General features: G+C 42.8%; 1 protein-coding gene across 1 annotated transcript in view; it reads right to left on the bottom strand.

Moving 5' to 3' along the window:
- Slc26a8 (solute carrier family 26 member 8) overlaps positions 1-12,588 on the bottom strand; it is an 86,204-nt gene that overhangs the window by 70,442 nt on the left and 3,174 nt on the right. Inside the window, exon 3 of the mRNA XM_008840203.2 lies at positions 5,470-5,653. Within this exon, the coding sequence (XP_008838425.1) occupies positions 5,470-5,653 (184 nt within the window). The remainder of the gene's footprint in view (positions 1-5,469; positions 5,654-12,588) is intronic.

Below are 12,588 nucleotides of genomic sequence, written 5' to 3'. Positions count from 1 at the left end.
AACTATGGAGGAGATATTTTCTGTTTTATTATTATTATTATTTATTTTGGATCTGCCAAAGGCTTGAGGGCAAAACTCCATGTACTCAATGGCCTATCTTTCCATTTACACTACCCAGTATAATGACCTCTAACCACATGTGACTGAACACCAATGTGTGCTGTAGAGTTGTGCTATATGTATAAAATGCACACTAGACTTAAACACTTAGTACATAAAAACATTATGAACTATCTCATTAGTTATTTTTATTTTAACTTTCTATGATGACACACACCTTTAATCCCAGCCCTAGGGAGGCAGAATCAGGGGAATCTCTGCGAGATCCAGGCCAGCCTGGTCTCCATAGCAAGTTCTAGGCCAGCTGGGGCTGCAGGGAGACCCTGTCTCAAAAAGACCGAAAAAAAAAGTATGGTAGTTACTAGACCCACATTATTATTAACATAATTTTGGAATTTTTCACACGTTGGTAATTAAATTTTAATATAACTTTTTCTTTATAATGTTATTTAGCTAATATATTAAGAAATTACGGGGCTGGAGACAGGACTTAGTGAATAAGAGCGCATATACTACTCTTGCAGAGGACCCAGGTTTGGGTCTCAGCACCCACATTGGGTGACTCACAACCACCTGTAACTCCAGCTCCAACACCCTCTCTGGTCTCCGTGGGCACCCATACTCATGTGCACATAACCCTTTCCCCACATACACAGAATTAAAAATAAATAAATGTTTTTTTTTTAAAAATAAACAAAAAAGAAATTATTGTTGTGCTGGTGAGATGACTTGGTGGGTTAAGGCTTGTCTTCAAGCCTTGTAACTTGAGTTTGATCCCCGAGACCCACATGGTGGAAGGAGAGAACCGATTTCTGAACATTGTCCTTGACTTCCACACCCATGCCATGATATGTGTACACACACCCACACAATAAATAAATAATAAATAAATAAATGCAATAAAAATTATTCTTGCTACCTCTCTTTAATGGGAAAGTAATGTTTCAGCAATCTGCTGGTGAAATGGGATGTCCTTATGCAAAAGCAGGACCCTGACTCCACACTTGATACTAAAATCAATCCAAAATGGATTGATCCCTGTGGCTCCAGCTGGCCTGTTACTCACTTTGTAGACCAGGCTGGCTTTGTTCTCTCAGACATTTGCTGGACTTTGCCTTCCAAGTGTTGGGATTACGCCACCACACCTGGCTGAAGGACCTAAATTTAAAAGTGAAAACTAACAGACCTAATGGTTTAAGCCTATAATCCCAGCTACTTAGGATACTGAGGCAGGAGAATCATAAATTCAAGGCCACCCTGGGCTACAGAGTGAGTTCAAGTCCAGCCTGGACAACTTATCAAGATCTTATCTCAAAATAAGAGTAAAAACAGAATTGGGGCTGTAGCTCATTGGTGGATCACTTGCCTAGCAAATGTGCAAATTCAATCTTTAGAAAAAGAAAGAAAATTAAAAAGCTAAAACTAAGCCAGGTGTGGGAGTACACACCTTTAATTACAGCACTTAAGAGCCAGAGGCAGGAGCATCTCTGGGAGATGGAGGCCAGCCTAGTCTACATACTTAGTTCCAGGCCAGCTGGAGCTACAGGGAGATCCTGTCTTGAAAACCAGAACAACAACAACAACAACAACAAAAAACCCAAAACTAAAACTAGAGGCTAGAGAGATGGCTCAGCAGTTAAGAGCACTTGCTGCTGTACAGAGGACCTGGTTTCAGTTTTCAGTAGGTGGCTTACAACCGCCTGTAACTCCAGCTCCAGGAGATTCAATACTCTCTTCTGGCCTCCTTAGGCACATGCACTTATGTATCCATACACAGACATACATACATACATACACACACACACACACATACACACACACACACACACACATACCTATACACCACAGTTTTAAAAAATCTTAAAAACTAAATATATAAACAAATGTTTAAAAAGCTAAAACTCTAAAATTCTTAGAAGAAAACATTAGATTGCATTTTCATCAAACTAAAAGCTTTGTGCAGCAAAAGACACTCACAGAAGGAACAGACTTATGGAACTGAGAAGATATTTACATATCCATATATCAGATTCAGACTATCCCAAGAAATCCCCCAACTCAACAATAAAAAGACAAACCACTCAATGTTAAAAAGAGTAAAGTAAATGAGATGACATTTCCCCAAAGACACACAGGTGACCAACAAGCAAAGGAAAAGTTGTTCATATCTTTAGTCATGAGGAAAATGCAAAACCCCCCTCAAAAAAAAAAAAAAAGAAAATCACACACAATGACACATCACTCCATATTTACTAAGGCAGACATCATGTCTAAAAAGTTTATTATTTTTATTTTATGAGAGTATTGTCTGGATGTGTGCAAGTGTACCCGTCATACAATGCCCACAGAGGTCAGAAGAAGGCATCGAATCTCCTGGAACTGGAGTTATGGATGGTTGTTAGCCACCATATGGGTACTAGGAATCGAACCTGGGTTCTCTGCAAGAGCAGTCAGTGCTCTTGATCACAGAGCCATCTCTCCAGCCCCAATGGATATAATTTTTTAAATGGAGGGGCTGGAGAGATGGCTCAGTGGTTAAGAACACTGACTGTTCTTGCAGAAGACCCGGGTTCAAATCCCCGTACCCACATGGCAGCTAATAACTGTCCGTAACTCCAGTTCCAGGAGATCCAACAGCTTCTTCTGTCCTCTGCGGGCATTGCATGACACGGGTGCACTTACCTACATGCAGACAATACACATGTACACATAAAATAAAAATAATAAAAATTTTTTGTCTTTTTGAGACAGGATCTCCTAGTAGCCCCAGCTGTCCTGGAACTTACTATGTAGACCAGGCTGGCCTTGAATTCACAGAGATCTGCCTGCCTCTGCCTCCCAAGTGCTGGGACTACAGGAGTGGGCTACCACGCTCAGTGCAATAAAATATTTTTTTAAAAATGGAAAATAACAAACTCTGTAAAGGATGTAGAAAATTGGAATCCTTGCACGTTTTGGGTGGGCATATAAAGTAGCATCAGCATTGTGGAAAACAACTTACCGGCTCCTCAAAAGTTAGTCCCAAGTGTGGTGGCGCATGTCTATAATTCTAGCATTCAGGAAGCTGAGGCAGGAGGACGGTGAACTTGAGGCCAGTCAGGATTAAGTAGTAAGACCCTATTTCAAAACCAAACCAAAATAAAAATGAATGAACAGAGCTGGGAAGATGGCTCAGTTGGTAAAGTACAAGTATGGGCACCTGAGTTTGGATCCTCAACCCACATTTAAAAAAAAAAAAAAAAATGCTGCCGGGCATGGTGGCATGTGCCTTTAACCCCAGGCCTTGGGAGGCAGAGGCAGATGGATCTCTGTGAGATCAAGGCCAGCCTGGCTCACATTGTGACTTCCAGGTGGGGTGTGACTAGGGAGACCTGTCAAAAAACAACCAACGAAAAGACAGGCAAAAAAACAAAAAGCCGGCATGACAGTGCATGTCAGGAATCCCAGCACTGGGGAGCTGGAGCTGATTCCCTACAGCCAGACTAGCCTAATCCATGAGCTCCAGGTTCAGTGACAGAGCCCGTCTCAAAAACTCAGGTAGAAAATGATACTCAGTGCTGACCTCTGGCCTCCATGCATTGTGTACACACACATGGGCACATATCCACATGAACATGTACATACCCCCTTCCTCCCAAGCTGAACATCAAGCTGGGGAATCATACGGCCTGGGAATTCCAGTAGTAGACATGCTTCTAGAATTGAAGACAAATTGAAACAGATCTATACCAGTGTTCACAGAAGCACTAGTCACAGAAACCAAAGGATGGAAACAGCCACAGAAAAGGAATCATATGGACACAGGCTAGAATGTGGATAAACCATGAGAACGTTGTACTAAACGACGTAAGCCAGACACAGTCAGACATACACTGTGCGGCTCTACTCGGACCACAAGAGGCAGATTCACAGCTTAATCTAGAAGAGGCAGACTCATAGAGACAGAAAACGGGTTGGGGGAGGGGAGGCATTGCTTAATGAGTACAGAGTTTCTGTTTGAGGTGATGAAAAAGTTTTGCAAAGACTAGTGACAGTTGTGTAACTTTGTGGATGTCAATAATGCCACTGAATCTTAAACTTCAAAATGGTCAAAAACAACCAGCTTAATGTCATTATATATTTTACTACAGAAAACAAAAAAACAATAAACAAAATCCTGTAGGCTGGGGACATAGCTCAGTGATAGAGAGTGCTTGCCTAGCATGACTGAAACTCTAGATTCAATCCCCAGAACTGGGGAAAAAAAAAAAGTCAAAGAGTTAGGTGTGGTGAGACATGCCAGTAATCCCAGTACTTAGGAGGTGGACACTGGAGATTCAGGAACTCAAGGCCAGCCGGGGCTACACACTGAGTTTGAGACCACCTTTGGTTATATGAGATCCTGTCTCAAAAGAAACAAATAAAAAAACAAATAAATGATTCTGAAAAGAGGCTCATTTGCTTTATCAGATTGCTGAATGGTTCACAGCACAGAAACAGGTTAGGCGCCTCTTAGCTGGTCATGGTAAGCATTAAAGGTTGTGAGTGTCCTGTTGAAACTAGAAAGGTTTCATTCTTTTACCATTATGTACTCCACCACAGTTGTCTTACTTCTTGGGAGAAGACTAGTAATGGTAATTGGTTTTTTAATTAAATTAATTAATTTATTTATTGTGGGGGAGAATTTTGTCGAGTTGGGTCTCTCCTCTACTATGTAGGTCCCAAGGATTGAACTTAGGTTATCAGGTTTTACTGCAAGTGCCTTTACCAACTGAGCCATCTCCTGCCCTAATTGAACTATCATCTCCAGATACTGTGGGCACTTGAGGTCTTCATGGCTACTATGATTGGAATGTGTCTAGTCTGCCAAAGGTTCTGTGCTGGGGAGTGTGGGTCCCATGGAGGCAATGCTTGGAGGAATCCAAGCCCTGAAGCCATGAGACCTTAGCTGTGGGAGATCCTCCCTCAGGCACAGAGGCACTGTCTGGCCAGACTTCTAGCTCTCATGGGACTGGATCAGCACCAGGAGAGCAGGTTTTTATCCTGAGGCTACCTCATGCCTTCGCCCCGTATGAACACAGCTAGCCCTTTGTGCTCAGCCATGTTGTGACGCAGTAAGGTGTCTCCACCAGGACACCAGTTCCCATACTGTGTGGTCCCATTGCTACCAGAATCATGAGCCAAATAAACAGCTTTACAAGTTACTTAGCCTTGGGTCTTTTGCTACAGTAAAATACCAGAAAATGGGCTAAAGGATAACACTCCAAGAAGTTTATGACGGTGCCTCAAGAAAGAAAAAGAAATTATGCAATGAACAGCAGGTTCTGACAACAGGAATTAAAGAGAAAACAGAGATGGAAGTGGGCTGTGTAGAGGTGGGTTATCTTTCTATCCTGCCCATCTTGAGGGTAGCCGAGAAGATGCACGCACCAGCACTGGACATGGTGTTTGAAGGTGGTGATGTCGATGTCCACGCTCCCAGAGGAGAGGACCTTCCTCCTGTGCTCCTGCTGGAAATTCTCCTCATTGTACATGTTTTGCTTGACATTGTAGGCAAAGAGGTTTTGCCTGTTTCTATTGCTGGAACTCTCCGTTTGCATCATTCTTGGATGAGCTGGAAAGAAATCAAATAGAAAGTGATTCTCAGAGTTGCGAGATGGCCCAATGGGTACAGATGTTTGTTGCCAAGCCTTGGGTGATCTGAGTTCAATCCCCAGGACCCACATGAAAGGAGACGACTCTTGAAAACTGTCCTCTGGCCTCCATTTGTATTCTGTGACACATGCACCACCTCCTCCCACCAAATAAGTAAATCTAACATTTTTTAAAATTTTATTTTGTGTGTATGAGTGTATTGCCTGCATGTATGTGAGTGCACCCATGTCGTGCAATGCCACGGAGGTCAGAAGAGGGCGTTGGATTCCCCTGGAACTGGAGTTAAGGGCAGTTCATAGCCACCATGTGGGTGCTGGGAATCGAACCTGGGTCTTCTGCAAGAACAGTTAGTGCTCTTAACTGATGAGCCATCTCTCCAGCCTCGATCTAACGTATTTTTTACAATAATTTTTAGAAATTTAGATCCTTACTCTCGCTTTCTCTCCCTCTTTCCCTCTCTCCTTCTCCCTCTTTTTTTCTTTCTGGTAGGGTTTCTTTTAGCCCAGGCTACCTTCAAACTCCCTATGTAGCCAAGGATGACCTTGAACTCCTGATTTTCTGGTTTCTACCTCCCAAGTGCTGGGATTATAAGCATGTACCATAATCGCTGGCATTTTTTTTCTTCCTTAATATAGAGACTTTCTATATTGCTCAGTCTGATGTTGAACTCCTGGGCTTTTGCTTCAGCCTTCTGAACCCTGAGTGTAGTCACTGCACCTGGCTTTCAGTACATTTTTAAGGAAGCATAATTTCCATATGAGATGTTACATTTGCATAGCAGTTTTACAAAACTCTTTTTCAATGTCATACAATTTCATGTTCAAAGCCAGGAATTCAAGGTACTCTCATTTTCCAAACGGACAAAATGTACATGATGTGGCAATCTGGCCTCTAATTCCAGCACTGCACAGGCAGAAACAGGATTGAACACTTGGAATCAGCCTTGGCTACATACCCCCAAACCCTGTCAGAACAAACAAACACAACAAAGGGGCTAAAAAGCTCAATGGAGGGGCTGGAGAGATGGCTCAGCGGTTAAGAACACTGGTTGTTTTTGCAGAAGACCCAGGTTCAAATCCCAGCACCCACATGGCAGCTAACAACTGTCCGTAACTCCAGTCCCAGAGGATCCAACAGCCTCTTCTGCACGACACGGGTGCACTTACCTACATGCAGGCAATATATGCATACACATAAAATGAAAATAAGAAATAAAATATTTCTTTAAAAAAGCTCAATGAGCCAGGTGTGGTGGCACATGCCTTTAAATCCCAGCACTCGGGAGGCAGAGGCAGGTGGATCTCTGTGAGTTCGAGGCCAGCCTGGTCTACATAGTGAGTTCCAGGTCAGCTGGGGCTACAGGGAGACCCTGTCTCAAAAAGACCAAAAAAAAAAAAAAAAAGCCCAATGGAGATCGCAAAGTTCAGAAGTTTAAAGTCTTGGGTGTTTATTTAAGTTTAATATTTTTTTTTGGTCTTTTTTTTGAGACAGGGTCTCCCTATAGCCCCAGCTGTCCTGGAACTCACTTTGTAGACCAGGCTGCCTGCCTCTGCCTCCCTAGTGCTGGGATTAAAGGTGTGGACTACCACACCCAGCTATTTAAATTTAATTTTTTAAGAAGAGGTTTCATGTAGTACAGACTAGCCTCAAACTCAGTAAATAGCAGAGAATGACCTGGAGCTGATCTTCCTGCCTTTATGTCCTTAGTGCTGAGATTACAGGTGTGTGCCACCATGCCCTGCCTGTTAAATAACATTTAGAATTAGGACTAGAACTTAGGCACAGCTTCCTGTAATATTCAACAGTGTGGTTATGTTGCTGGAAAATGACCAAGAGTCAAAATTCAGTATTAATCAATGCTTAACACACTGTAGTCTTCTAACATAGACCATATGTTCTAACATGGAACATAGCACCCACTGAGATATCGCTTTTCTCTACTTTTACCCGAGTGCACATTTGTGGACATTTTCTGTCCCTCCCCCGACTCCTTCATAAAAGGTAAGGTCAGAAGACCGGGCTTTGACTGCCCAGGGCTGTATTCTCAACATCCAGAATGTGTGTTACTCTTAACAGGCCTTCAACAAGTATCTCTTGCATGATTGTCAAGGGTTCAGGTTGTGGGTCATGACAAAGCAGAAAGAGCCATGCTTAAGATGTCAGGAGACTAAGGTGTTAGTTTTGGCTGATTTTCTTTCTTTTTGAATTTTAATTAAAATATCATCATCATCATCATCATCATCATCATCATGTGCATGCATGCACCACAGCAAATGTGTGGAAAACTTGCAGGAATCAGTTTTCTCCCTCTACCATGTGGGTCACCAGGCCTGGTGGCAAGCACCTCTACCCACTGAGCCATCCCATCGGCCTGTGTGTGTGTGTGTGTGTGTGTGTGTGTGTGTGTGTCTGTGCACGTGTGTGTGGGCTCCCCTGCTTCAGCTTCCCACCGCATCTGGCTCCTAGCTTATTTTCTAACTAGCCAAATTTCAGTTTTCTTATCACAAGGTATTTGGTCAGCATGATGGCTAAGGACCACTTAAAAAACAATCTGTATTGTCTGGCTCCTTTAAGACAACAAAAAAAGGGGCTGGAGAGATGTTCAGCGGTTAAGAGCACTGGCTGATCTTGCAGAGGACCCAGATTCAATTCCCAGCATTCAGATGGCAGCTAACAAATGCTGGTAACTCCAGTTGCAGAGGATCTGATGCCCTCTATCTGACTCCCACGGGCATTGCACAACACGAGTGCACTTACATACAAGCAGGCAATATACTCATACACAGAAAATATTAATAAATAAATTTTTTAAACAGACAACAAAAAATGACACTAATGAGTTTATATAGGGACAGCAATTATGGGAGAACGTGTTATTATTAATTATCTGTGTTTATTTTTAAAGGCATAAACTCACTGGAGAGATGGCTCAGTGGTTAAAAGCACTGACTGCTCTTGCAGAGATTCAGGGATTGGTTGCCAGTATCCATACATTGGCTAACAACGATCCATCTCCAGTTTCCAGGTGACTCAACACCCTCTTCTGACCTCTACAGGTATTATACATATGGTGCCCTTACATCCATGCAGGCAAAATAGTCACACACATAAATATAAATATTTAAAACTGAAACTCTAAAATTTCTTTACAATTGGTGTATCTTTTTTCTTTTCTTTTTCTTTTTTTTTTTCTTGAGAGAGGGTCTTGCTACATAGCCCAGGCTGGCCTGAAACTCATGATCCTCCTGCCTCAGCCGTTTGAGTGATATCACAGGCATGTACCCCCACACCCATACACCTCATATGTTTTACAAAAAGATACAGAATTGTGAACTGAAATGCAAATATTTTTTCTTCTTTTCCCCTCTGCCCATAGGAAGACTCACCCAATCTGACTTTCTCCATGTACTCCTTTTAAAATTTTATTTATTTTTATTTTATGTGTTTAAGTGTTATGCCTGCATGTATGTAAATAAGTGTGTGCAATGCCTGAGGAGTCTAGAAGAGGGTGTCCAGATCCCCTGGAACTGGAGTTATGAACAGTTGTTATGGGTCATGTTGGTGCTGGGAACCAGACTAGAGTCCTCTTCCAAGAGCAGTAAGTGCTTTTAACCTCTGAGTCATCTCTCCATCCCTCTCAATGTACTCCTGCAAATAAACTTCCTTTATTATGGCATATTTATTCCTGGATGTAATTTATCTGCTTATTAAATTACAATTATAAATTGCTATCCTGGGCCACATGAAGAGTCTAGAATTTAGCATAAATTTTTCTTCATGTGGCAATGAGGCAGTGCTGGTGTGAAGCAGGTAACACACATGGATATCAAGACAGGGCAGCAACAGTATAAACTGGCAAAGGTAGTAGTTTGCTGGTCTCTAGCATCTGTTCTACAGGGGCACTATGGGCCTAGTGTGGCCAGACCTGCTATTTGCTAGAGAAGACATGGTTCTAGATTTTCATGTAGAATCTTCTTCATTTCAAAGATTTCATACATATACATATATTACATACAATATACACACATATCAGATATTATATGTATGCATACATGTGTGCATAATTTACATATATATTAGAGGAGGGCTAGATAGGTTGGCCTTGAACTTCTGATCCTCCTGCCTCTACCTCTCCAGTGCTGGGTACTGCCATACCTGGTTTAAGGGGTGCTGGGGGGCCTTGTGTATGCAGAGTAACATTCTCCCAACTGAGCTACATTCCCAGCCCTGTATTTCATTCTATCATCTTTGATTTTCACTGTCACATTGCAAGAGCTGCCTGCCATCTATGCTGGGGTTTGCCGAGCTCCTCTGCTTTGCACAATTTTAAAATTTCCTACCACATCTGCTCTTCACCTCCATCACACTGAAGAATGTTATTTCCCCAGTGGTCTTATAAACCTTCCCTCAACATTTGTTGATGCTGAGTGCTCTTGGGACACAAAAAACAAACTTTCTATGATTTTTTTTGGTCTTTTTTTGTTTGTTTGTTTGTTTGTTTTTTGAGACAGGGTCTCCCTGAGGCTCCAGCTGGCCTGGAACTTGCTATGTAGACCAGGCTGGCCTTGAACTCACAGAGATCCACCTTCTTCTGCCTCCCTAGTGCTGGGATTAAAGGCATGTGCCACCATGCCTGGCAGTCTCTGTGATTTGATTTAACCAAAATATAATGTTGTAGGGGGCTGGACAGATGGCTCAGCAGTTAAGAGCACTGGCTCTTCTTACAGACGAACCGGGGTTTGAATCCCAGAACCCACATGGCAGCTAACAATCATCTGGAACTCCAGTTCCAGGGGATGTGATGCCATCTTCTACCCTCCACAGGCACTGCATGATATGGATGCACTTACACACATGCAGGCATTAACACTCATACACATAACATAAATATTTTACACACACACACACACACACACACACACACACACATATTGTAGAGTTCAGAGGCAGTACAGGAATAAACACTCACTGCTGGCCCACCTTCACACCAGGGGTGACCATCACTTTCCTGACCATGACCATACTTGTTTCTCTGATAGGTTAGGGATTTCTTCAGGGTATCACAATGACTCAGCAACATCCACACCTCAGTCCCCATCTTTCTAGTTTTAAAATAGACTGCCACATCCTAATTCCACGTGACCTACAGGGTAATATTAATAATCCCAGCCTAGTGGAATGGGAAAGATGCCCCCAAGAGGATCGGACTTGAGGTCCATCTCAATTGGTAGAAGTGGGTCAGGTATTTCAGGGAGGGAATTGGGTACAGTTAGAGATAATACAAGGAAAATCATTCAAAAGATCTGAGTCAAGTCAGCTTTAAACTTAAAAAAAAAAAGTAAGCTTATGGGGCTGGAGAGATGGCTCAGCGGTTAAGAATACTGACTGTTCTTGCTGAAGACCTGGGTTCAAATCCCAGCACCCACATGGCAGCTAACAACTGTCTATAACTCCAGTTCCAGGGAATCTGACAGTCTCTTCTGTTCTTTGCTGGCACTGCACGAGTGCACTTACCTACATGCAGGCAATACACACATACATAAAATAAAATATTTTTTTAAGAGTTAGCTTAAAACTTTCCTGAAGTGGGGCCAGGAAGGTAGCTTAGAGGGTAAAGACACTTGTCACCAAGGCTCATGACTCGAGTTTGGTCCCCAGGACCCATCTACATTCATATTGTGGAAGGAGAGGACCAACAAGCTTCCTTGTGACCTCTACAGGCACAGTGTGGTGCACTATATACCACAAATATACCACACACACACACACACACACACACACACAAATGTAAAAACAAACAAGCAAAAACAAGCAAACCCCCCAAAACTCTTAGAACTGGGTGTGGCAGCACATGCCTATAATCCCAGCACTTGAAATGTGAAGGCAGGAGGACCAGGAGTTCAAGATGAGCCTCAGCGGGGTATAGTGGCCCAAGCCTTTAATCCCAGCACTTGGGAGGCAGAGGTGGGTGGATTTCTGTGAGATCTAGGGTACTCTGGCCTATATAGCAAGTTCCAGGCATGCTGGGGCCATAGGAAGACTGTCTCAAAAAGAAGAAGAAAAAACAAAAAAGACCAGTCAGTGTCATAGCAAGTTTGAGGCAAGCCTGGATTATTTGAGACTATTTCAAAATAAACATAAAACAAAGCAATAATTCCTAGAGGGTCCTTGATGCATGGCTCTTTGTGGAGTTCTTAGCTATCTGAAGTCTGATCAGAAGTCTTGTTTGTGTGAGATACACATGAGAAGACCAAGTGGGTCAGAGACATTATCTAGAGCTGTGTGGTCCAATACATTAAGACACTGGCTTACAGTAATACATTGCTTGCATGTATGTAAGTGTGCCATGTGTGTGCAATGCCACAGAGACCGAAGAGGACATCGGATCCCCTGAAACTGGAGTTACAGATGGTTATTAGCTGCCATGTGCTGGGGTTTGAATCCAGGCCCTCTGCAAGAGCAACCAGTGTTCTTAATCACTGAGCTGGCTAGCCCTTTCACATCTTTTTTGATTTCAAACAAAAACAAAAACAAAAAAAAACCCCAGCAACTTCTCATACACTAGCAGGTCACTTCCCACTACAATGGGATGGCCTGAGGTTCCTACTGACAGAAAGACCCCAGCTAGCAATCCCTCCTGAGTCAGAAACTCTGAGGCAACTCAAAAGTCTGTTTTAAGAACTCAGTTATTCTGATACACAGTAATTTAAGCTAATATCTTTTTGTCTTGTTTGAGTTTTTTGAGCCAGAGTCACATGCAGTCCAGCTGGTCTTGAAATCCTGATTCTCCTGCCGCCTCCTCCCAAATACTGGGATCACAGGTGCGTGCTATCATGCACTCCTTAACTCCTTTTCCCCCCTTATGGTGGGAATCATACCCTAGGGCCTCACACA

This window comes from Nannospalax galili, unplaced genomic scaffold, assembly GCF_000622305.1.
Source record: "Nannospalax galili isolate Female #2095 unplaced genomic scaffold, S.galili_v1.0 scaffold538, whole genome shotgun sequence".
Classification (NCBI taxonomy): domain Eukaryota; kingdom Metazoa; phylum Chordata; class Mammalia; order Rodentia; family Spalacidae; genus Nannospalax; species Nannospalax galili.
Note: the sequence above shows the minus strand (reverse complement) of the source record. Positions and strands in the feature narration are given on the sequence as shown.